This window comes from Periophthalmus magnuspinnatus, chromosome 17, assembly GCF_009829125.3.
Source record: "Periophthalmus magnuspinnatus isolate fPerMag1 chromosome 17, fPerMag1.2.pri, whole genome shotgun sequence".
Classification (NCBI taxonomy): domain Eukaryota; kingdom Metazoa; phylum Chordata; class Actinopteri; order Gobiiformes; family Gobiidae; genus Periophthalmus; species Periophthalmus magnuspinnatus.
In genome coordinates, this window is record NC_047142.1 from 19,347,090 (window position 1) to 19,372,703 (window position 25,614).

The following is a 25,614-nucleotide window of genomic DNA, read 5'->3' on the forward strand; positions in this document are numbered from 1 at the left end:
CAAAAAAAGTTAGTGCATCTTCAAGTAGCCATGCCAACAGACTAGAAGTTTCACAATGAGTTACAGTACCAAAAATGACATGATGGTAAATTATTTAATATGAGTAACTGGCCTGTTTTGCTTTTAAGTTGCCAAAAATGACTAGGAACAGTAGATAATGCTATTTAAACACCATATACACAGTTAGTGGTGAAAAATAGTGTTTTGTTCCACTTTAAGCAACAGATCTAGACTCAATGACTATACTTGATATTTAACTTTGTTATTTTGCTGCCAAAGATTAGTTGTTAAAAAATAAAATTGTCGATAAAGCAACTTTTTAGCAGATGGACAGAATGTGTGGATGTGAAAATGTGTCAAAAAAAATCCCAACTCTTAAATACAATGTTCCTTTATTGTAATATAATACATACTTCTTTAACAGAAGCGTTAAAAACCACTTGGTGATAACAAACTGACAAACAAAATTTTAAGTAAAAATTCAAACATGTTCTTTATGTTCACGGCTTGTCGTGTCTGCTCTGCTGGCCTCCGTCAAAATGCACAGAATATAAAACAATATCTTTTAGTACTAAACAACTTAAAATAATCCATTGAAAAAATCTTGTGCAAATGTTTAAACTAGTCTAACATTGGTTTCATCAGTTCTTGCTTCACACAAATGCAGCAAATAGAAATACAGCACTCAAAACGTTCATTTTGTACAATTAAGGCCCAAATCTATTAAGACAATGTGCTCCTTGCCCTCCGCTAAAACTGGCATCCTTTACAATTTTTTATAACATTAAGTTGTAAAAATGCCATTGTTCTAACCGGTTTAGAGATGTTGATCCTTTAGCTAAAAATACTGCCAAAAATCTGCTTACTACAAGGGAAAATACAATTAAAAGTGCTTAACAGTTAACTGGAAAAAAATGACCTATTCCAACAATCTACATGTAAGAGAGGCATGGTAGCATTCATTTGAGTAGTATTTTTCTGTCAAACATTCAAATCCATCAAAAAAATTTGGGTAAGCTTGTGTGAGAATAAACATAAATTAATCAAATTACTATGCAAACTATCACTTTTCAACATCAGGGCACTATTTTGGAATTTCAAGTTAATAAATTGTGTTTTGGATCAGCTTAGATATTTTTTTCCAAGGTGTTTTAGGTAAACATTGATGACTATGAGCATAAATTATTCCAATTATTGCTTCTCAGTGTAATAATTAAAGAACAAATAGTATTCTGAATCAGCCTGGAAAAAAAACAGATGGGGGAGCCAGTTTTTCCTATTGATTACATTGTACATTACCATGAAATATCCAAAAGGTAAATTCACAAATGTTGAACCTGATCATTTCCATCGGTGACTAGACCTAATAGTTCACCAGACTTTTGCATTTTAACAATATTCATGTTTATTTGAACTGCCCCCATCTGTATCATCTAAAACCCAGCAAAAGAAATAGTTTTAGGATTTGAAAGTCCCTAGAACTATAATATAAAGTCACCAACATCACCATATTTTATCAAGAATGGCAGTATTAGCGGAGGGCATTGCAACAAGGAACCAAAAGGCCAACAGTCCTCCTCCATACAGATCATACTGCTTATAAAAACTGGGGGGCAAACTCAAAAACATAACATGCAAAAAAATGATTAAAGAAAAGACATCATTGTAATAAGCTTAAACTAACACATTTTGGCTCAGTGTTAAAGCACCATTTCAGTCAATGTTGTAGTGCAGAGTCGTGAAAAGAGATTAGCAGGCAAAAACTGGTAGACTTTTAGTGTTTCTTTTGAGAATTGTAGTCATTTCATTTAAACATTGTATGGCTGTATTGAAGGGATAGTCTATTGCATTGCTTTTCACAATGCGGTACAGGTATATAAAGTGAACTACTGACACCTTGATAATATCAGATTAAGATGTGCTTCAATTCAACGTAGACACTTTATCATGACACTTTCATTTTACTTACGTTTTTGATAAAAATTGAGATATTAATTTGGGGGAAACTGATTGTTCTCTACATAGAAATAACTTAACTTTGAGGTAGAAGACCCATTTTCAAGGTATCAAACTATTCTTTAAAAAGCCCTAATCGGTTTGGTCATTTTACATTTATTTATAACAACCTTTGCTTTGGGTAATGATTGACTACCAATAATTATTTGCCAAAAATCTCAATAAAATCAATTTAACAGAACTATTGATTCGCAGCTGCCTTTTGAACCAAAATTAAGTTCAATATAACCTACTTACGAGTAAATAAACTGCTGAGTAACCTGCACTTTTGTTATCGAACAGTACAAGGATAGACAGTGAAACCCATTGTAGTAACTGAACTTTTTGTCTATTTTAATACCTTGAAAACAGTTTTAACCAGCAAATTAAAAACAAAAATCCTCTTTCATTATTCCCTTTGCGCCAATGACCAACAAGTGTCCATTTACTGATAATAAAATATTTAAAATTATAATAAGAAGAAAAAGATTAGTGTTCTTCAGTCGGATTTGGGGTCTTCTTTGCACTCCGGGAGCGCCTCTTTTGGGTCTTGGGACATGTTTGGGTCCTGGTCTGGATCTGGGTTTGGGACTTTCTGTGTGGGGGACTGGGGCTCAGCTTGGGGGGTGGGGGTAGTGGTGGTGTCAGCTTCTGCCGTGGGCTCCGCTGTCTGGGTACAGTTTATGGGGGCGAGCGCTACGGCAGGCTGCAAGGGACAAAAAGGACAGATGTGTTAATGAGATAAACAATGAGGTGTGACTAAAGCTGTACAACAGGAGTCTATGGACAAGATCAGGCTAAGTCCTCATTTTGAGTTTGGTGGGAAAATGTATATGATGATTTTTGTTGTCATTCAAAAATAAATAAATACTTAAGTGATACTTTGCAGCTGATGTCTTCAATATTCCCTGGAGGTGTAACGCTAACTGAAGGCACTGCTCTATCTGAAGCTTGTTAGACTTTAATCTGAGCTTTATTTTTACACAATCAGACGAGATGGAACTGAATTACTTGAAATGATTTGTGATGTTAAACAAGTCGCTCACACATCAAATTATCAGAATCAGAATCAGAATCAGAAGACTTTTATTGCCATAGTCTGTGAACACAGTTCACAAACTAGGAACTTGATACGGTGAAAAAGTGCAACATAAACACACTGAATAAATACAAATACAAATAAGAGCATGCACAAAGTTAAAAAGATATGCTTAGAAAAATCAAATGAAATACTTAAAGGGAAAAAATATGTACAATAGCAGCATCAGAACAACAGTGCAAAGTGGCTTATTAAAGTGACCGGTGTTATAAAGTGTCCAGTTTAGTGCAGATATTATAGAGTGTTCATGAGACAAACAGCAGAGGGGAAGAAACTGTTCTTATGGCGAGAGGTTCTGGTCCCAATGGACCGTAGCCTCCTGCCAGAGGGAAGTGGCTCAAATAGTCCATGTCCAGGGTGAGAGGTGTCAGCTGCTATACGGCCTGCTCGCCCCCGAGTCCTGGAGACGTACAGGTCCTGTATAGATGGAAGGCTGCAGCCAATCACCTTCTCAGCAGAGCGCACAATGCGCTGCAGTCTCTGTCTGTCCCTGGCAGTGGCCCCAGCGAACCACACAGTGATGGAGGAGGTGAGGATGGACTCAATGATGGCCGTGTAAAACTGCACCATCATCTGGACTGGCAGCTTGCGTTTCCTCAGCTGCCGCAGGTGGAACATCCTCTGCTGGGCTTTCTTGATGAGGGAGCTGATGGTCGGCTCCCACTTGAGATCCTGGGTGATGCAGGTGCCCAGGAAGCGGAAAGAGTCCACAGTGGTGATGGGGGAGTCCGTCAGGGTGAGGGGAGGCAGGGGGGCTGTGACTTTCCTGAAGTCCACGATCATCTCCACTGTCTTCTGGGCGTTGAGCTCCAGGTTGTTGCTGCTGCACCAGGACACCAGCCGGTCCACCTCCCTCCTGTAGGCAGACTCATCGCTGTCCGAGATGAGTCCGATGAGGGTGGTGTCATCCGCAAACTTAACCAGTTTGACGGAGTCGTGGCTGGAGGTGCAGCAGTTGGTGTACAGGGAGAAGAGCAGGGGAGAAAGTACACAGCCCTGTGGAGATCCTGTGCTGATAGTCCGAGTGTCCGAGACATTCTTCCCCAGCCGCACGCGCTGTCTCCTGTCTGTCAGGAAGTCAGTGATCCACCTGCAGGTGGAGTCAGGCACGTTGAGCTGAGCGAGCTTGTCCTGGAGCAGAGCAGGGAGGATGGTGTTGAATGCAGAGCTGAAGTCCACAAACAGGATCCTGGCGTAGGTTCCCGGGGAGTCCAGATGCTGGAGGATGAAGTGAAGGGCCAGGTTAATGGCATCGTCCACAGACCGATTGGCTCTGTAGGCAAACTGCAGAGGGTCCAGGAGGGGGGAGGTGAAGGACTTGAGGTGGTGCAGGACCAGGCGCTCAAATGACTTCATGACTACAGACGTCAGCGCCACAGGTCTGTAGTCATTGAGTCCAGTGATCCTGGGCTTCTTGGGGACGGGGACAATGGTGGACAGCTTGAAGCAGGCTGGGACATGACATGACTCCAGGGAGGTGTTAAAAATGTCCGTGAAGACAGGAGCCAGTTCCTCAGCACAGTGTCTAAGGGTGGAAGGAGAGACACCGTCTGGGCCCGCGGCCTTACGGGGATTCTGCTTCCTGAAAAGCTTAGTCACGTCCTGCTCCACAACTGTGAGGGCAGTGGGGGAGGAGGGGGGGTCCGAGGTGGGTTTGGAGGTAATGTCCATGATGGTGGGGGAGGAGGGGGAGGGGTGTGAAACTTCAAACCTCGCATAAAAGCCGTTTAACTTTTCTGCTAGTTGTTTGTTGTCCACGGCGGGAGGGGCTTTGGGCCTGTAGTTGGTGATTTGCCTAAGCCCTCTCCAGACAGAAGCAGAGTCGTTGGTGGAGAATTGCTGCTCCAGACGTGTATTGTATTTCGCTTTAGCCTTTTCCACCTCTTTGCTAAACGCATACTTGCAACGCCTGTAGCCTTCACGATCTCCTGCCCTGAAAGCCATCTCCTTTTCCCTCCTCAAATGTCTAAGTCTGGGTGTGAACCAGGGTTTGTCGTTGTTAAAAGTCACCCTGGTGCATGATGGAATGATGCTGTCCTCACAGAACTGAATGTATGACGTCACAGTGTCTGTGTACTCATCCAAACTGTCTGTGGCAGCCTTAAACACATCCCAGTCTGTATCCACAAGCTAGCTAACAGTTTCAGTTAATCACTCATACATACTCAACACATGCAGCGTGATGTGACTGCAAAGTATCAATTATTGCTTTTTGTAATTAACAAATACATCATCAAACATATTTATTTTGGTTTTTTTCTTCAACATTTTCTCTTAAAAATGTCATGGGATCAAGATCTGGTTAAGTTCTTGTTTGCAGTTAGGTGTGAAAAATAAATAAATATCCAATTACTACCTTTTGTAATCAACAAATAATACATTTGTTGTTTACTGTTGAGTAAGTTGAACAAATAAATAAAAGCTTGCTGTAAAATCTAAATCTAGAAGTGCAAATAGTCTTATATTGTCATTGTTGTATTAAGAAGAGTCCTATCGGTGCAGCCCTGGAGAGTATAAATTGGGACATCATCATCTTCCACAATAAGTACATTTTTTGAGTAGGATAAAAATTTAAAAAACTGACTAAAGATCGATCCCAACAAACCTTGAGAAATATGAAGAACAGGTCCACACAAGTCAATGGCCACACTATTAGGTACTCTGTGGTAATGAGTGAATTTTCTGGTCTTGAATTAGTCATCTGAAGTGTTTGATGATAATTAAAGAGGAGGTATTACACTGGGAGTATTAACTTCTAACACATAACATATTTAGTCACATCTTATCTTTTATTGTTTTGAAAATAATATTTTCAACCAAAAACAATGTATTTTAAAAAATATCTTTTACTTTAAAATGCGTTTTATCTAAATAAAAAAAAATTAAGACACAGTTTTTGACATTGAGTGTCCCCTCCCTTTGCTCTCCACACGTCTCACAACACAATCAGCATGAATCACACTAATGAAACTACTGCACATCGCATCAGGTTTGTCAAGTTTCTGTGTATAGTTTTGTAACATGTTTTTGTATATTAAAATTTTTTTTAATTATTATTTTGTATATTGTAATGTGGGAGCAGAGGCGACGTAGGCTGAGCATTGGACAGAATTGTAAAGAGGGTCGAATACGGCCCGGGGGCGATCGCTAAATTACTGAAATGTGCATGTTTGTCATCAAGAACATGCCTGAACAGGTTTTAGATGTCATCCAATGTTGTAACATGGTATAAAGCTCAAATAAATTCATTTTGCATAATATCCCCTCTTTAAGGAATTTTGAGTCCAGCTATGTCTAATAATGTGACCACAAATACCATGAATTTTATACACCGCTAAGTCCCTTTTCAATAAGCAAGGTTTTTGTTTTTTTAATAATAAAAAGGTAAATACTCTTCTATATAAACACGAACACCAGTAGAGGACGCTAATACACACCCACAGTTAGACCCAGGACAGAGCACAGAGAGAACCAGATGTAACATAATATTTAAAAGATTTTACTCAACTATTTATACTAAGATTGTTTTGGTTTCTTGTGTTTTTGTTCATCCATAGAAGGAGTAGTTGGTCATATCAAACTGGTATTCACCACAAATCCATTTCCTGTCCAGAATTGGGGCAGCTCTCTGCGAAACAGCGCCACTGTGAGGCTGGTGAGCAGAGTACAAGGCACCAGGTACAGCAAGGCGGGCTGTCCCATCTGCATCAGAGCCAGGGCCACGAAGGTGATCAGGAGCCCCACGCCATAAGCTGAGGACACAGAGGGGGCCGTTAAGAATATCAACAAATAAAAACATGGAATACAACTAGTGAGTTGCACCAAAATGTTTAAGTATATAAGAATGTTATTGCATTAGGTTAATTCAATCTGTCCCCTGAGAGTGTCCCATAGTAACAAAGGCTTAAAAATACATGGTCTAGGTATGTTTAAATATCCATATGAAGTGTTGGTAGTGTTTCAGTTTTATGCAGCTTCTTGAAAACATGACACAGGCCTCTACTTTCACAATGTTTAAATCCAGGCTCAAAACTGTTGTTTAGCTGTGCACATAACTGAAAGGTTTTTATTCTGCACTCTTCTCTTTTGATGCAAATTTTATGATGATTATTTATGTTTGATTTGTTTGTGTTGTGATTTTAATGTCTTTCTCATTCTGTAAAGCATTTTGAATTACTTTGTGTACAATTGTGCTATACAAATAGACTTGCCTTATGTTGCCTTATGATTATTCTGAGAAGAAACATTACCATTTTAGTATTATACACAACTGTTGATGCGCTGATAATAAAAACATAGTCAAATTCAGTTAATCAGACGACTATTGCTCTTACATGTGACTAGTTTTATCAAATCTAACTTCTGAATGAGTATGAATTGAGCTGAAATGAACATGCGTACTGCTGGTTTTAAAATGTATTTTTAGATCCACTGCTCGAGTGTCTGCATCTCTAAACCTGCTGTGTGATCATTTAATCAAGAACAGCATGTTAGACTCACCAATGGTACAGGCCACAAAGTAGATCCTGGAGGTCTGCATTAAGATGTCAAATCTGTGACAGTACGCCACTAATAAACCTGAACAACAGAAAGAGCGCAACCTATTTTAGTCCATGCACCAGCACACGACAGAAATAGTGGCATACACTCATGTTATTGTTACTAAAACTACAATATTAAATACACTGGAGTCTGTCTTATATAGTACATTACCTGGTACTAAGATGTCCCCAAAACCCAGCAGAGAGAAGGGCCGATCACACAGGGCTAAAGGGGAGGAGTTCAGTCTGGGCACTTTGAGCACCATGGGCAACTGGAACACACACAGACACATAAAATACATTTAAAATACACTTATAAGTTTGTATTTTCTTTTTTCCTGTATTTTATAACAGTGAAAACGGCGTCTAACCTTTTCATGTGTGAACGAGTCTGATGGACCAGCTGCTACCTCCACCATGATGCTCTCACCGCTCTGAACAAAAGGGCAACGCAATATAAGAAAATAGACTCTAAAAATTCAACTATTAACTGGCTTAAATGTGCACTATGTAAATTTAATGGGGGGTCACCGCCTGCTTCTCTCCAAGAAGATGTTATCAACTGTCTGCAATGTTCCACAGTATGACATTAAACCCATATACAAGACCAAGTTACATATCAGATCTATGGATACGTGCATGTTTTTCTAATGTTAATTATCAATAATTAACATTTGTAATTGAATAACTGCAACATGGATACATTTAATGCAATACTGTGGAACATTCCAGGCAGAGTATGTATGTGTGTGTGTGTGTGTGGGGGTGTGTGTGTGGGTGGGTGGGTGTGTGTAGGGGTGTGTATGTATGTAGGTGTGTGTGTGTATGTGTGTATGTATGTATATATATAAAAGCAGGTAGGAGACATCCACCAGATCCCGAGCCATGTTACTGATGATCATTTAACCGAGACGTGTGCGTGGCGACTAGCGTGCTACAGGTCATGCAATGATTCACTCGAGGCATCTCTAGCCCCGCCCCCCATGAACCGGTCCCAGGTCCCAACTACACCAGACCCCCTTGTAAGGTAGTACCTCCAGTGGTCCACTTGGGACCCCTAAAATGGGGCGGCACAGCTCGCTTTATGCAGTGGAAACACTCAGGTTCCGCCCCGTACGGCCCTTAGATTAAAAATGCACTATAGACTTGTTTTCTGAGGGAAAAAAGTACCTTTGTGAAGAACGGTGTAATAAAAACAAAGAACACGTCGTACACAAACAGCACTGACAGCAGTATAGTGCAGGCCTGGGGGAAAAATACACAAAATCTATTGTTCATATTGTGTGAAAAATATGATATAGTTAAAATGTAAAGATTGTAGTTGTACCTTAAATGTGGAGAGTCTGACTGTTTTGAGCATGTACAGACAGAAGGTGATGCCCAGTGCGTCCTGTAACACCCAGGCCCACCTGAACAAAGAGGCAAAGTCGTTTTAGTGACAAAAATATCCATCCATTTTCTTCTGCTTATCCGGGGCCGGGGGCAGCAGTCTAAGCAGGGACTCCCAGACTTCCCTCACCCCAGACATGTCCCACTGCTCCTCCTGAATCCGAGGTTCGACTATCGGTTGGATTCTCCTCTCCAGTACAATGGAATAGACTTTACCGGGAAGGCTGAGGAGTGTGATTCCCCTGTAACTGGAACACACCCTCCTGTCCCCCTTCTGACAAAAATATTATTATAAGTACTTTGATTTTTTTTTTAATTGTCCAATAATCTTCAACTATATAGAATGACTTTAATACAGAATATGAATCTTGATTTTAGCAGTTATGACCAGTAGATTCAATTGATTAAATGACCAATAAAGATTAGTTTGTTTCAAAAGATGAATGATTGATCAAGATCATATAGCTTGAAATGACAAAATAAAGTGAATTACCTTTATCCAGATTTATTTTAAGTGTTACTTAAGGTTGAGGTGAGGTTTTTCATATTTTGCAGGGATTATTGATACTACTATAGTACAATAATAATTTGCTATTATTACTGCTATCAATTCTACAACTATTACCACTTATCCTTACTACTGCTACACCACTACTGCCCTCCCTAATGAAACAACCTACTAAATATCTTTTACCAATCTTCATTATGTTATAAAGTCTAGTATTCTCGACTCACTGGTCCTCGTTGCGGAACACCATCCAGGTGATGCTGACAGCGACGCAGAAAGCAGACAGCAGCAGCATGCGCACCTGAGGCCGCTTGTGCAGGTACGGCAGGTTGTTCTCTGGGATCCTGAAGACAACAGTATTAAAGAGGGGGGTATTACACTTCAATGTTGTATTTATTGTAGAGCTGGGCAGCGATTGTGTTTTTAATCATGAGCAAACGTATGCTTAAATTGCAATTAATCACAATTAATTTAGTTATCAAAACCAATATAATATGGGTTTTTGGCTCCTAAATAGCCCTTTATTTTGCCATTTAGGCCTAAATATACTGTAGTATTCACATTATGTTGTTTCCAGATGCATTGATAAAATATACCCATGTTATTTAAAATGAAATCCAAATAATATCAAAAGCCTCGGTAGCCTGTTTTATTATTTTTCTAATATCTACATTCAAATATAGGACTGGAGTGTTATTTAACCTTTTAAAGCTGAAACAATTTTTCATATCAAAAGTCTCAAACACCGGAGTGGGGCTCTTTGATCCAGGTGTCTGGACTGATACATGTGACCTTTGTGTGACAAAATTATTAATCGTGATTGATCATTTTTTGAGCCCAGTCCTAATTAGCTGCTCACATAATATTTAGATTCCGATGTGACCCTTATTATTTACTATAATGCTATATTCACCAATTCAATAGTAGTGTATTTTTTTGCCAACCCTAAGGAGGGTTTGAATAGGGCACGGGAGAGATTGCATGATTACTCAAACATGCATAGATGACATCTAAAACCTTTTTGGTTAGGAAACAAGGTAGAAAGCTCAAAAAGTTAAGTTTGCACAAAACCTTTAAGTAACACGGGCCTATTTAGCTTTGTGAACAATGGACAAAATTTCCATTGACTGTATACACTACTGTGTTACTTTTCTGGAGACGGTCTATCACCTGCTTGTCTCCAGGCATAACAATAACTTCTCCATAGAGACAAGCAGGTGGCAGACCCTTCACCAGAAAAGTTAAATAGTACACCTTTAAAGTGGCAAATACAGCACCATTAGATAGGTTTCATGTCCTAATTACCGTAAATTTCGGACTACAGAGCGCACCTGATTAAAAGCCGCACCAGCTAAATTTGAAGAGAAAATCAATTTTGTACATATATAAGCCGCACCTGAATAAAAGCCGCAGGTTTTCATATTGTAACATGAGATATTTACACAGAAAGACGGTGCACCGACACGCTTTTTTTTAAAACTGTGCCTGAAAATTGGAACCAACACGACAACAACACGGGATGAACACATCTGCAGGTTTAGAAAATAAAACTGCACCAAAACGGAAAATCTGCTTTTATTTCCTCTGAAAACTTTTGTCGTCTTTTACATTGACCAAGTTGGATTCATTGATGTCGAGCTTACGTGCAGTGGCTCTATTTCAGGAGTCAGCAACCCGCGGCTCCGGAGCCGTATGCGCCTCTTTCAGCCTTATACTGCGGCTCTGCGTGGCTGAAGTGTATTTTATTTGTGTTAGCTCTTTTTTGTTGTAGTTTAAATTGGAAGATTATTATGATCTTAAAATAAAATTATATTTTCTTATTTTTCGTTGCTCAAAATAAGCGTCACACTCGCGGAACAATGTTCAAAACAAACACGTCTCACGTCTCACAGACACAGACACTGACACACAGCTCACAGTCCTGCGTAAAGAGCCCTGATTTCCAGACGCTGTGCGCACATGGGTCAGGAGCAACTTTCGCCCCTCCCTAATGACACACTAATAAGCTCGTCCGTAGATGTATCATGAAAATCCTGCTGGAAATCGCCACAGAAATCTATTTGATGTAGTAGCAAGTTTATTATCTACTCTTGTCTCCGCGGTGACGTATCACGTATAACACATCAGACACGACGCACAAAAGTAGAGCCACAAGCGAGTGAAAATGAGCCAAAACAAAAGTCTTTGGAGAGCTTTTAACAAAGGGGAAAAGGACAACTGAGGAGCCAGAAGAGGAGACTACACCTCCAAGAAAAAGAAAGATAAATTTAACAGACAATGCCTACTTAAAATCTGGGTTTGTCGCTGCAGGTGACTCACGCACAGAGTCCGCTCTACGTAACATACGGGAAAAGCAAATAAGGCAATGAAACCTTCAAAACTGCTTTGGCACATGGAGAATAAGCACCTGGGATTAAACGATACGCCTTTAGAGTTTTTGAAAGAAACTGCGGAGCAGAGTAGACATAATCACATAATCAGCGCAGGGCTCCCTCTGATGCAGCGGTTTGGTGAGTTGTATTTTTTTAATGCACTTAAGTTGTTTTTGCCATATTTATCTGCCACGTGTAGAAGGCTTGTCCGTGAAAATAAAACCCAGGGGCCGTTATCCAGTAAAAAATCCATAAATAAGCCGCACTGCTGTACAAGCCGCAGGGTTCAAAGCGTGGAAAAAAAGTAGCGGCTTATAATCCGAAATTTACGGTATATAATTTTGTTAAAACACAAGAAAATTTATCTTAAACCAAATACAATTGCTTAAGAAACATACCTGCATTTACAGAAAGGCAGTCTCCGTATGAAGGGCCAAAGGCAGCTGTAGAGCCCCACAGAGGAAGCCAGGCAGAAGATGGCGATCACCCAAAATGCTGAGACAGCAAGAAAGTTTATTCAAATACATATTCTATCTGTAAATCTACAGTAGTAGTAGTAGTAGTAGTGTGTAGCAGTACCGAGGTAGTCGTAGTAGAAGTAGAGTAGCACCAGCATGCTGCAGCACATGACCACAAACACACAAATCATGATGGGAGTGACGTCCACCATGTCCTCCGCCTGTTTCTCTGCACTGTCGTCTCGCTTGTGTTTCATGTAACGCCTGCGGACAAGATTAAAGAAGACTATTATTCTGATTCTTATCCTCAATTGAAATGCAGTATTTTCCACTACTTGCTATATCCTAAGTTAATAAGTAAACTGCATAACTTGCTTCTCTCCATGGAGACAGATAACTTTAATGAATATTCTAATCTAGGCAAAGCAATATCTCCATGGAGACAAAAAGGCAGAAGACCATCCACCAGAAAAGTTACAGAGTAATCTTTATATTTTATCACAAATTTCCAAGTTATAATTTACAGTGCCAATTTATTGTTAATCTTGTCTTTAGACAATGATGGAGCGTATACTGTTCACATAACAGTACTGTCCCAACACTTCTGGAATAAGATCAGTACAAAGAGTAATGTGCAATTTCTGTTTTGCCCCGTAAGTTGGACTGAGAGTTTTTCCTTTCCAAAACCACAAATATGAAGTGAACGCTGCAGCCAAACCTGAGTGAAAGAGCACTGTCACCTTTGGGTGGGCTCAGACCACGAGTCAGTCCAATAAACATGGCCGACCTTTACAAGGTTATGAAGACTCAACACAACACTCTGAATCTTACATCAGGACTTCATGACTCATCCTCCCCTGAGATATGAGTTGGGAATTTTTTTTTTCTAAGAAAATAAGAACCAGTTTGTAAACAGGGGGAAGGGAGAAAACAGTTCACTCACCAACAGAATTTTGACATCATAACATCACCCTATTAAAGATTTTGTCATTTATAGTCTGGATGGATGATAGATGACATTTTACACTATACTTGATCCATTGATACTCACCACATTATGCATAATGTGATTCTCTAACATGTAATCAGACTGTACTTACGGTTCGGGGTTCTGGTTACATATTATTCATTGTTACATAGTGCGTTATGAGGTTGTCAAAAGTATCGAAAAATCAGATAATAATCAATACAAAAACTAGTATCAAAACTAGATACTCATTTAAGCAAGTATCTATAATGAAAAAAATGACATAACTGGATAAAATAAGACCTTTCTTGACCACTTTCACCTTGAGTTTAATCAGAGCTAGTCTAAGACCATGTGGTATCGTACACAAATACTGTGATTATATGTTGAAAATTAGAATACTGTCTCAAAAGAGCTTTTAAAATTATCATTTGGGTATCAAAATCGGTATTGAGTTTAAAAATTTTAACATTGTGAAAACACTAGTGCGTTGCATAGTGTTTTAAGAGGGTAACGGTCAAATAAAGTATAAACAAAAATGCTGTTGCGCTTGTTTAGTGGTGCAAATGGATGAAACATTGACCCATTTTTGGTAGTCAAAGATTTGAGAGGAAATGTGCTAAATCAAAGCACATTAAATAGGCAGCCTGCCCACTGGTTGCATGGTCTTACTTTTTGTTGTCTCTGCTCCCAGCCCAGTATCCTCCAATGGCCACTGTCCCAACTGCCATTAAAAAGATAATAACCATGTTGTAGTCCAGCACAGGCTCATTGGGTGCGTACATGGCCACCAGCTGCCCTTTACCAAAACTCTGAAATAAAACAAGACAACACTGGATCAGTTTAGCTTCATTTTAGCTCTCAACAGAGAGAACTGTTCTGGTTTGAGCCCAGTTTAGTCCATATATAAACTTTTGTTCCTGGTCTAGTCCTGGTCTAGTCAAGGTTCAGTACCACCTTAGTCCCTATTTTGTTGGGGTGTATAAGTGTAAACGTCCCCTACATATGCTTCATTACTCAATGTGTGAATGAAACCGGGTATGTTTTAATGGGGAAATAATGTTATGACATAATCTTTCCAGAAAAGTCAGTTTAGCATAATATAGGAAATAAGAAGGCAAGGCAAGTTTACTTGTATAACACAATTCTTACACAAAGTAATTCAAAGTGCAATACAAAAAATAAAATGAGCGACATATATATATATCCATCAGGGAAACATTATTTCAACATTCACTATGTGGCTAATATGCTTCCTCATTCATGTAATGCATTGTGTATTCTGACACCTTTCCAAAGCAGCTTTAGCAATTTGAGCTCCATAATAGGCTGTACTTCACTCCTCCCCACTCTCTATTACATCTCCTGTCGCTGGGTCATCGCTTTTCTGTTCTGTTTCTTTCCTGGACCAATTTTGATTGGCACTGACCGCCATAGACCAAGAACTTTCCAATGGCTGCAATTACATGCACACTCAAAATCAGATTATCACATTTTTTGAGTTATTATACAATTAAAGAGACATCTAAACAGCAAAATCATCAGGTTTCTTTCTGATCATGGTTCCTCAGATTACTCACTTCAGATTTTGCTATTTGCATGTCATTTCAATATTCTTAAAAGTGCAGAAATCAGATAATAATTAGATTTTGGTGTACGAGTAAAGTTAACAAAGCCACTGTTAGGAAAGCTTTAGTTTAGTTTTAGCTGTAATTTTGGAGGCTTTACTCCAGTCATCTAATCATCACAATTTGGATTTTATCAAATTGCAAAAATCTTACATTCTACACAGTAATATGTGCCATACTGTAAAGATAATTATTTACTTACTCAGCAGCCATACAGTTATGTCTGGTCAATACCTACTCTGCTTATATCCAGCATATCTGCATAACTGAGCAGTGCAACAGGGATGTCAATCTCTTCATATTGGGATTTGTTTCCTGCTGGTGGTGTCTGTAAACAGCAAACACAAACAATAGTTCAATCTCCCTTTAACATTACTTACTGGTTATCCCGGTGTCAGTAGAGCTAATTAGAGGATTACCAGTCTGTCTTTGCTGACGATGAGCAGACCCTTGGCTCCATTGATCTGGGCCAGTCTGACCTTTTCGTAGAAGGTGCAGTTTCCCCTCAGCACCATGGGGATGCGGTTTGGGAAGCCCCCCTCCGGCACCTCCGACGCAGAGCACAGCACGGAGCTAGTCAAGTCATAGATCTGGAGACGGGACTGCAACATAACGGTGTAATTATCAGGTTATACTTTACAAAAATTATCCAGAATATCTCAGACAGATATCTCATTAAAAATATGATACCGGACTCCAATTATTGATGTTTTGAGCTACTGCCTGCGAAAAGAAGTTCAATATACACTTGTCTAGCATGAAGCATTTAAAAGATTGCCTTGGGTAAATTAAATTGCCTTCCTATCTAAATATTTCAAGTATTTCTTAAAACACACCATAATTCAACATCTCTATTACAATCTCTATTTTGCTACTATTTTGTCATTTGAATAGGTCTATTCTCTAATATCGTAACAATGATAGTGGCATTTGTCAAAGGTGTTACTACCATCTTCAGATTTTTTTAATGTGATTGTAACTTACAGCTTTATTTAGGTCCTGAGGAAGCCGAGCCCACTGCGAGTTAAAAAAAATGCAGTAATCTTTTCCTTTGCTTTTATCCTCGTCACTGAAGTGAGCCATGCCATATTCTGCAACCACCTGAGCACAACAGATGCAAGTCACAGTAAACTACAGCACACAACGTTCAGTCATGGTTCAAAGTTGTATAGGAATTGATTTGAACCGTTAGATAATGTTCATGACAGTAAACCATATGAGCTAAAAAATCAATAGGTTGGAAAAATAGCAAATATCTGGCAGTTCTTGTCATCTTACTGGTTTAAAGGAGGTCAAGATCATAGATATCATGGTGTGTGCTATCATTGTAATTACTTTGCTGTCCATATATGCCCATGAAGTTGGACTGAAAAGCTATTGTGAGTATACTGATAATGTAATTGTATGTTTAAGGTGTTTTCCTCAGTTCATAATAAAAATACCTCCTTGTTATGATTTTCAATGTTAACTAGATACCTAACGTTTTTATTATTGAAAGTAGCAGAAGTAGTAGCTAACGTTAGTAGTAAAAAATAGGCTACTTCTTGTTGTAAGAGGCTATAATTAACAAGAAGAGCAAAAGAACAAATTACAGTTTTTAGACTCACTACCACTGTATGTTATATCTCACAGAATAATCACTACTTTTACAGATTTAACATAAATACATAAAAAACAACAACATGTGGCTACATGTGGTGTCATAGCCTGGTAATAAACGATTAAATTCCGTTAAAGTTAGACTAAAACAAAATAGCTAAATACTCAAATATAAATAATTAAGTGACAGTAAAGAATAAAGCGAAAAGTATGCACGCTTGGTCACGCTGGATGTGAGTCGAAGTTTGTAGGGCCAGTGATAAACCCGCAAGCTAATGCAGTTGTAGCAGTGCCCAAGCTAACACTCTCCGTCTAATGCCCCGGCAAAACTATTTTCCACTCTTTATGTTACGTCGTACAAGTTAAATACCGAGATGTGTGGGTATGAGCGGGAAGGATGAGGTTTGTCTCACCTTTTGTACGAGAAAAGCCGCCCACAGCAGTGTTTCAGGAAGCCTCATGATGCCTAGCTTGTTATTTCCCCCATCGACCTCGGCTCTCTGTGCGGAGTCCCACCAGCTGTTTCCGTGGACCTGCCCTTCTTCTCCAGGACGTTTGTGATTGGTTTTTACGGAGGAAAACGAACAGGGACTCATCTCTGATTGGTTTGGTAAATGTCAGTCATGGAAAGTACATTTTGTTTTAATGTCAGCGAAAACCATCTGTTTCCTTGTATCTCTCCTAGGCGGGAGTGAAGGGAACGCTTTATTGATAAAAGTGGATCATGTGTCTGAAGAAAACACAAGTTATGTGGCTTCTAGTCCCCAATTCGATGTACACAGTCCCGATTATATGTTATATAGCGCTCCCTGGTGGTCTAGTGGTTAGGATTCGGCGCTCTCACCGCCGCGGCCCGGGTTCGATTCCCGGTCAGGGAACAAACTTTATGATCAATGCGACGCAGTCAGAGTGTGTGTGTAACATGGTAGTTAGGTATGTAGAAGGCCTACATAATCATACTTTGGGCTGGAACTGTTCATTTATTATGCATTGAATCTGTAGATCAATAATTGCATGATTACACTCCCAAATGTAGTCTACCACCAGACCAACTTGGCTCTACTGTACTCTAGAGCAATTTCAGCATTTCCACTTCCTAAATGGTACCAGGATACTTTTTAATACCAACCCATATGGCACAGATTGTACCAGGCCAAGAAGGTAAGATGATTAATTCTGCAAAGTAATACAAGTGTCGAGTATAGTACAGCTGATTGAAACAGACTATTAGTTTCCTATTAATAATCTGTTTTTGCTTGGAGCTCCTCCGCATTGAGGAGCTAGTGAGCCTCACTCAGGTATATGGCACTCTCTGCACTATAACATTCCCTGGTGGTCTAGTGGTTAGGATTCGGCGCTCTCACCGCCGCGGCCCGGGTTCGATTCCCGGTCAGGGAACAACTTATTTAGAATTTCGTATCTAAAGCCAGTTCAATGCGAAAGCTCTGAACAGAAGGAATTTTTCGCCGAATACTAGCAGAAAAGGACACACAAATACTTGTGTTCTGAAGAAATCTATTAGAATAAATGATCACATATTCTACAGGCTTAAAGTTGAGAAAGTATTATGCATGTTAAAAATGTATATGCGTAATGCAGGTAGTCTCGCTTCAGTGAGTCCATAGCCTGCGTGTTGACTTCTGTTTTGGTGTTACCTGGGGCTTATTGATAGCAGACAATATAATCTGTGTGCAGAGCATGTAGCATCTTGTTATCATTGACGCAGTACAGCGCTTGAATCACTCAGCGTGAGCTCGCCCCATATGTCTGTCCTTCTGCCCAAACATTTACCTGAGTCAAGTAACCCTGAGGCACAGGAAACAGACAGAAGTGTTTCAAAATAAAGTTATTACGGTAAAGAATGTTCATCAAATCACTAAACATGCATAAAAAATGAAATATCTCTAAAATTGTCTTCTCACTTGACTTTAAACGCTTAGATTACATAATTTAGTTGGCAATTTATTCATGTTAAAACGTCTAAAATGTCACACTATACCGGAAATAGTTTGTTACACCAATGTTAGCTTGATTACAATTTGTAAAATACATACACGATCCCCCATACAGGAATGCAGCAGTCGTAGCCAGCCGCAATGTAAGTTTCTTCCATCATATCTCACTTTTCAAAACATATATTACATATTAAGTTTACGATTAGGTATTTTTTCCAGTTACTTGTCATTTTTAGACACTAGCATCAACTATAATGTATTTTTTGTTAATGTTAGCTCAGCTGTTATCAGAAAGCTAAGCTAGCAGCCGCTTGTTTGTAGGAATTTTAACCTTCAGTTATATTTTGTGATGTTTTGTCTCTATAGATCGTTTATTTCCCATGGATTCTGTTAAACTCATACTTGTTTGTTGCTTTCTAATGCATGTGTCTGTATGGTAGGAGAAATAAGTTTTACTCCTCAAGTACTGACGTCAACCTATTTATAAGCCATCAACCTTTAAAGAAATATTATTATTGAAATATTACTTTATAGCCAAGTAAGTGTTGTTTAAAATGCTCTTTGTCTTACCGGGTGGCTAAACTCTATGCTAGACCTTTAACTGGGGAGAGATTGCTGGTTAGAGGAAGCGATGATGTAGTTCGGTTGGTATGCAGGGCTCTGACATCAGTCTAAACTCTAAAACTACGCTCACTTTGCACTGGCCAAATAAGGAGCAGTTCTCACTAGATTTGTGCTGTGTGTTGATATGTAAAACTACAGGGCAAATTGTATTGACGTATCGTTTATTTTCTTCACTTCTACTCATGTTTGCTGTCTTTTTGCTTCTTCTACACCTTATTACAGTAAAACCTAGGACTCCCATCAGTTACTTGACTAACCATGGCTGGCTTCAGACAGGAGGAGGTGGAACAGTACTATGACATGGGAGAAGAGCTGGGCAGGTATGTTTTTAATACATTTACCTTTTAAAAAATGTACAGTACTTAATATAACAGCTGATACAGACTCTAATGTTCACATTCTTCACCATTGTCCCATAACAACTCCTTATATATAATTGCCAGGTAGAGTATAACACATAATTTATAATTTATAGTAAAAAGAAATTAGCATGGATAATGAGTATCATTGGGAAAATGCCTATTCTTTTTCCATGCCACTATGTCTCAATGTGACTGCTGGCCAAAAGATGCCACAACATTGTCCTCTACAGATTGTATTTTTATTTCATTATGAATTTGTTTTGTTTTGGACACATTATCCAACAAATAGTGTGTGTATTTCTGTGCATTCATCTCTTGCACCTCTCTGTTCTGTAGTAGAGGTGAAAACTTGACTCTGTCCCAAGGTGTTTTTATCTGCAGTAATGCAGCAAAACTATGACATCACAGCCCCTCCATGTGCCCATCCACCTCTCTTGTGGATCAGAGCCTCAGAATGATTGGGGTCTACTCTTTTGTGTTAAAATCCTTATATATAAATATTGTATAATAATCACTTGATAATATTATTTTGTTAAGCGCTTGCACTGCAGTAGCTTAGTTTGGATAGATGTCCTGTCACTAAAAGAAAGGTTGTCAGTTTGATCACCTCTGCCCTTGAGCAAGACACTTCACATTTCTGCCAGTCATGCATTCATCCTATTTTATACATATAGAAGATGATACAACTTAGATTTACTTTCTTTTTCACTTTAATTTTTGCAGCGGACAGTTTGCCATTGTCCGTAAGTGCAAGGAGAAGAGCTCGGGAATTGAATATGCCGCTAAGTTCATTAAAAAACGCCGCCTCTCATCCAGCCGCAGAGGAGTGAGTCGTGAGGAGATCGAACGAGAAGTCAATATCCTCCGTGAGATTCAGCACAGTAACATCATCACTCTACATGACATCTTTGAAAACAAAACAGACGTGATCCTGATCCTGGAGCTGGTGTCTGGAGGGGAGCTCTTTGACTTTTTGGCTGAAAAAGAGTCACTGACAGAGGAGGAGGCCACTGGGTTCCTTAAACAAATCCTGGATGGAGTTCACTATTTGCACTCCAAATGCATAGCACACTTTGACCTTAAGGTGAGCAAGGAGTTTGTAACAACATTATCACAATTTAAACAAGTAATCAGTAGATATGTACAATTTTGGACAATTTTAACACTAGTTTTAATTAGTATATTCAGTTGTAATGATTGCCTATTTCCATGTATATTATAAATTTGTCTCGAACTGCTGTAAAAATATATATTGTATTGCTCTAAAATCATGGGTTTTTGGTGGTTGTGCAGTAGTAGTACATATCACATTATTACATGATCAATAAGTACTCAACTGGTGGTTTTCAGTTTCTAGAATGTGATGTACTTTGACATGAAATGTCCAAAACCTAAATGTGCAAATTTTGAACCTGATCATTTCTATTCTATGTCAGCTGAAACCCAGCAATAGCTGTACAATTTGATGAGCGCAGCCTTTATTTTGCCATGATTTAATTTGTTTAATGTATATTCATAACTTTTGTAATAACTTTTTCCCTTGTTTCTCTCTTTTGTTTCCTTTTTACAGCCTGAAAACATTATGCTGTTGGATAAAAATGTCCCTAATCCCAGAATCAAACTCATTGACTTTGGAATCGCTCATCAGATCAAAGCTGGCAATGAGTTCAAGAACATTTTTGGGACGCCAGAGTTTGTCGGTAAGATCCATTTTGCTGTTTTTTTACTTCATGATCTCTGCGTCTTGGTTAGAATCGGAAAACTCTACTTGGGTCTTGTGCATCTGGTTCAAATTAAAATGGCCCCATCCTTTGTTCTTTGCAGCTCCAGAAATAGTGAACTATGAGCCGCTGGGATTGGAGGCCGACATGTGGTGAGACATCTGTACTGTGTTTAGTGTCTAGAGTTATGCCCAGTCTAAGGCTATGTCCATTCATTTTGTTTTTCTTCCTTTTACAGGAGCATTGGAGTGATCACATACATCTTGTAAGTTTCAAAATCTGGGGTATTTGTTTCATGATCAGTCTTGACCAGCTTGGTTATTTGTTGTTATTGAGTTAGTTGTTGAGTCACAAAACACATTATGATGGCAAAATATTCATGTGGCAAATGCAGAAATGTATGACGCAAACTTGACAAAAATTGCATTTTTGGCTAGAAATAAAGGTTTCCATTTCTGGCTTTAAATTCACTAAAGTGTGAACTGGTAGTAGCCCTAACCCTTAACCAGGATGTTTTACAAGTTTAATATTTGTTGTTTGGTCAATAAGTCACCAAAGACCCTTTTTAACAATTACTTAAAATTACCCTATCACCCAATTACCCAATTTTACTGAACTGGCAATGATTGATGGGTTAATATATGTTTTAAAAATTTAAAATTTGCCCAGCAGAAATGGTTGACTTTATGTAATACAATAAGCAAAAATGCTGGACTTGTGCCCTAAATGTAGTTGTCATTGAGGTCTTTTCTAATCTAAGTGATACTTTTATCTCTTTCAGGTTGAGTGGAGCATCTCCGTTTTTGGGGGAAACAAAGCAGGAGACTCTGACGAACATCTCGGGTGTGAACTATGATTTTGACGAAGAGTATTTCAGCAACACCAGTGAGCTGGCCAAAGACTTCATACGCCGCCTGCTGGTCAAAGATCCCAAGTAAGAATAGAGCATAATTGTAGCACTAATAAAACAAATGATAAGCATAAGAAGCCCATCTTTTAAGGTATTTAAATAAAATTGTGTTACTTGTTTTGTAGGAAGAGAATGACGATAGGTGATAGTCTTGAACATCCATGGATTAAGGTAATTTTACACTTGTTATGAATCATAGTGAACTATTACCAAACGATACATATTTTTTCTCTCCTTTTATTTATTTTGACCAGATATAATTTTGTTTTGTGCCAGTTACAGGATATACACAATAACAGATGATAATAGATGATGAAGAAAATAATCTGTACACATAAAACCTAATTTTGAATATTAAACCAAATTTACCCATCCAACACAACAGTACTATATGTATAGAATTGGCCTGTTCAAATTGAAGTTCATATGGGTGAGCTTTTTGCTTTCAAGAAACATTGGGACTATATTTTTTCAACAATACTTATTAATTGGACCTAATGCATAAGGATTAATCCACTCATTGACTGTATTAAGATATCAGACGTTTATTATTGGACAGTATAAATTTTTCTTTCTCTCACCATAGGTTATTAAGAGGAGGAATGTTCGGCAGGAGGATCGGGACACCAAGACCGAGCGCCGCCGCCTGAAAACTACTCGTCTAAAGGAATACACCATCAAATCCCACTCCAGTATGCCCCCTAACAACACCTACATCAACTTCGAACGCTTCTCCCAAGTCCTGGAAGAGATCGCCGCTGCCGAGGAGGGCTTACAAGACCTGGAACGAAACCAGAAGTCCTGCAGAGAAGATGTGGCCGCCCTGTTATCCATTTACGAAGAAAAAGAGAGCTGGTATAAGGAAGAAAACCTGAGCATTTCAACTGATCTTAACCACATTAGGCAGGAGCTACAACGCACCCAGGCCCAGCGCAAGAAGAGCCAAGAGGAAGCACGCCTGACCTTGCAATCGGCCAATATCTTAAAGAGAAAGTTTGGCCGTTTGGAGAACCGCTACGAGGCGCTAGCGGAGCAGGTGGCATCTGAGGTACGCTGGGTGGAAGAGCTGGTTAAGTCCATAGCCGTGGAGAAGGAGAGCTCAAGCAGCATGCCATAGGTGCAATAAAAGAATCTTAATTAATAGACGTTTACATCTTACAAGTATTGGCCGACCCGCGTCACAAATGGGGCCAGTATACAAGTATAGAGCATGGGTTTGTATTGAGATATGGGAGGTTTACAAATTTCTTTTGGTCCATAGGCTTTAATTGATAGTAGCATATGGCAGTAAACATATGAAATTGGGGTGAAGAGTGTGGAGTGAAATACAGCAAATTATCAGAGCCCTTGCAAGACATTATTTTTGTGTATTGAATGTATAAATTTAACTTATAATGTCACAAGTCAAGATTTTCCAGTATCAGTGCTCCCCTATTTCTGTTGCTATACAAAAATTTTAAACTTAACAATATAATTAGCCTATCAAATTGTGAAATGCAGTAATCGCATTTTAAATAACATTTTCAGGTGATTTACAAAATTTGTTGTTATGCTTAAGTGCCAAGTGGTAAAAATGACAGATGAGAGGAAGAGTAAAGAAAAGATTTATGGATGTTGTCAAAGAGGACATTAAGTTTGTTGTCATGAGAGAAGGTGTTGCAGAAGAGACGGTCAGATGGAGGCAGGTGAAGGCAAATCTCAATACAAATCCCAAGTACTAGCCCCATATCCATCTGTTGCTATAGTTACAGTGGGTCAGTTGTCATATTAAGCTATGCTGCTGTCTATTCACAATCACTGCACCTCTTTCTACCACCAGAGGCCAGCATGAAATCTTTGAAAATAATCATTCCTGTTTTTATAACTTATTTATAATTTTTATAGATTTTATGTACTGTAAAATTTAGATTTGTTTTTGTTGTTTTGTATTTTGTTTCAATCATTTTGAATTTCAGATTTTGTGGTGCTTTCTCTCAGATATTTTGGCTCTTAAATGGCAGGTTTTTATTGACATCAGTGGTGTTCAGTGTGTATTTTACACTCTTCTAAGACTGAGTGTTGCAGTGATTTCCAACTGATATGAAGGGGCACAGATAGGGTGAAAATACATTGGCTGAAAACGTTGACACCAATTTAAAGTACATGTGCCATAAACTTTGTAGTAAACTGTTCATTTTTCCCATAGAGTTGTAGTCAAAGACCATGCGGTAGATATGCAGTTGTATTTGAAATATGTACAGGATATTTATCAGCCAGAAAGTGAAATAGTTAAAGATCGGCTTTAACTCTTTACCTTTGTCTGCTACCGGTTTGTCTTCATGGAGATGTTCTTGCTTTGTCAGTACTGCTCCACAGAATGGCAATAAACTTCATCTCTTTGGAGACAATGGAAAAACCAAATATTACATGTTTTGAAAGATGAAAAATCCTTAAAATGTCACCCAATCAGTTGAAAACCACTGTAGTATACATATGCAATTTGTTAAATACAAGAAAGACAGTTATCATTACAGTGCCTCTTAATCAGTTGACCTCAATGCCTGTGCACTCACCACTATCTCATTCATAACTTTGAACATTTGCACAGTAGCCTTGCAATACCAAAAAGTGTGCATGCAATCTATGTGTAATGACCATGTTAATGTTTCTAGTTCATTTTGATCATCTCTGGACCATAGACGTACTGTGTTGTATTGTATTTGTCTAAGCGTTGTAGACTTTAGACATTCCATTGAGACTTGACATCCAGACAGCACATTCCCCATATAGAGCGAACATAAAGAGTATTTTTCATCAGACAAATGTACATGCACTTATAGAGAGGAAACTGTATTTTATTCAGAGCTGTAATGAAGAGCAGTGAATGTTTCTGCTTGTTTCAAATAAACAAAAATAAATCAACAATGTTCCTTACGTCTATTTTTATATCACTTTAAAGTATACACTGTTTTTGGTGTTGTAAATGTCTGCATTTTCATAACATTGAACAGGGAAGCTCATTGTAAATACAGATCAAGCAATGCCTATGTTTGCATGCAGACAAAAAATTGGATCATTCTCTGATTTCTGGAGTTATCAGATTATTGAAATGTCGTGTACATTGGATATAAGTAATCTTATTTCTTTCTGATTGTTCACACCTGTGCAGGTTTTTACAAAGACAACGTCATTGTACTTTGTATAACAAATGCCAGAGTTACTCTAAAAATCAGCTATTTATCTGACACGTGTCACCAAATGTTTGTGAACAGATTTCTTTTGTGCATGCAAACACCACAGTAATCCAATCTTACTGTGGGTTATATATGATTATAGATATATATAATGATATTATTATCTGATTTCTGCTGGCCATGTACATATACCTAATGCAGTGTGGCAGTTTACATTTAACATGGTTGCTAAATGAATGCTAAATAACCTGCTTGTGAAATTAAGACTTGCACAAGCATCACATTTTATTTAAATATGCTATCTAACATAGCC

At 38.6% G+C, this 25,614-nt stretch overlaps 2 protein-coding genes and 2 non-coding genes across 5 annotated transcripts; 3 read left to right on the plus strand and 1 right to left on the minus strand.

The window, feature by feature from the left end:
- Positions 1 to 375: 375 nt before the first annotated feature.
- sppl2 (signal peptide peptidase-like 2) lies at positions 376 to 17,078 on the minus strand. Of its 2 annotated transcripts, none has more exons than XM_033982039.2 (15): positions 16,970 to 17,078; positions 15,942 to 16,058; positions 15,377 to 15,559; positions 15,196 to 15,285; positions 14,002 to 14,141; positions 12,484 to 12,626; positions 12,303 to 12,399; positions 9,760 to 9,876; positions 8,963 to 9,044; positions 8,806 to 8,880; positions 8,007 to 8,069; positions 7,808 to 7,907; positions 7,595 to 7,672; positions 6,686 to 6,846; positions 376 to 2,701 (listed from the first exon to the last, which is right to left on the minus strand). In XM_033982039.2, the coding sequence occupies exons 1-15, from the start codon at positions 17,015 to 17,017 to the stop codon at positions 2,495 to 2,497; spliced, it is 1,701 nt and encodes a 566-aa protein (XP_033837930.1). In that variant the 5' UTR covers positions 17,018 to 17,078; the 3' UTR covers positions 376 to 2,494. The 2 variants fall into 2 exon arrangements, 1 of the variants encoding a protein (XP_033837930.1); XR_004542526.2 differs by having other exon boundaries at positions 2,617 to 2,701; positions 6,603 to 6,846; positions 16,970 to 17,061.
- A 284-nt stretch (positions 17,079 to 17,362) lies between these two features.
- trnae-cuc (transfer RNA glutamic acid (anticodon CUC)) lies at positions 17,363 to 17,434 on the plus strand. The gene has a single exon. It is a non-coding gene; the product is annotated as a tRNA-Glu (tRNA).
- A 448-nt stretch (positions 17,435 to 17,882) lies between these two features.
- trnae-cuc (transfer RNA glutamic acid (anticodon CUC)) lies at positions 17,883 to 17,954 on the plus strand. Its single transcript has one exon. It is a non-coding gene; the product is annotated as a tRNA-Glu (tRNA).
- Positions 17,955 to 18,586: 632 nt separating this feature from the next.
- dapk3 (death-associated protein kinase 3) lies at positions 18,587 to 25,033 on the plus strand. The gene is made up of 9 exons (XM_033982040.2): positions 18,587 to 18,654; positions 19,358 to 19,455; positions 20,221 to 20,581; positions 21,068 to 21,197; positions 21,322 to 21,370; positions 21,457 to 21,483; positions 22,000 to 22,152; positions 22,254 to 22,299; positions 22,715 to 25,033. The coding sequence occupies exons 2-9, from the start codon at positions 19,394 to 19,396 to the stop codon at positions 23,243 to 23,245; spliced, it is 1,359 nt and encodes a 452-aa protein (XP_033837931.1). The 5' UTR covers positions 18,587 to 18,654; positions 19,358 to 19,393; the 3' UTR covers positions 23,246 to 25,033.
- The last annotated feature ends 581 nt before the right edge of the window (positions 25,034 to 25,614 follow it).

Bases quoted from the DNA above. Each gene is read 5' to 3' on its own strand.
- sppl2 (XM_033982039.2), bottom strand. From the start codon at position 17,017: ATGAGGCTTCCTGAAACACTGCTGTGGGCGGCTTTTCTCGTACAAAAG. The intron at 14,142-15,195 runs GTAGGTATTGAC...GTTTTATTTCAG, and splicing joins ATATGCTGGATATAAGCAGA to AGTTTTGGTAAAGGGCAGCT. The intron at 7,908-8,006 runs GTTAGACGCCGT...TGTGTGTTCCAG, and splicing joins ACTCGTTCACACATGAAAAG to TTGCCCATGGTGCTCAAAGT.
- dapk3 (XM_033982040.2), top strand. From the start codon at position 19,394: ATGGCTGGCTTCAGACAGGAGGAGGTGGAACAGTACTATGACATGGGA. The intron at 21,198-21,321 runs GTAAGATCCATT...TGTTCTTTGCAG, and splicing joins TGGGACGCCAGAGTTTGTCG to CTCCAGAAATAGTGAACTAT. The intron at 21,371-21,456 runs GTGAGACATCTG...TTCCTTTTACAG, and splicing joins GGATTGGAGGCCGACATGTG to GAGCATTGGAGTGATCACAT.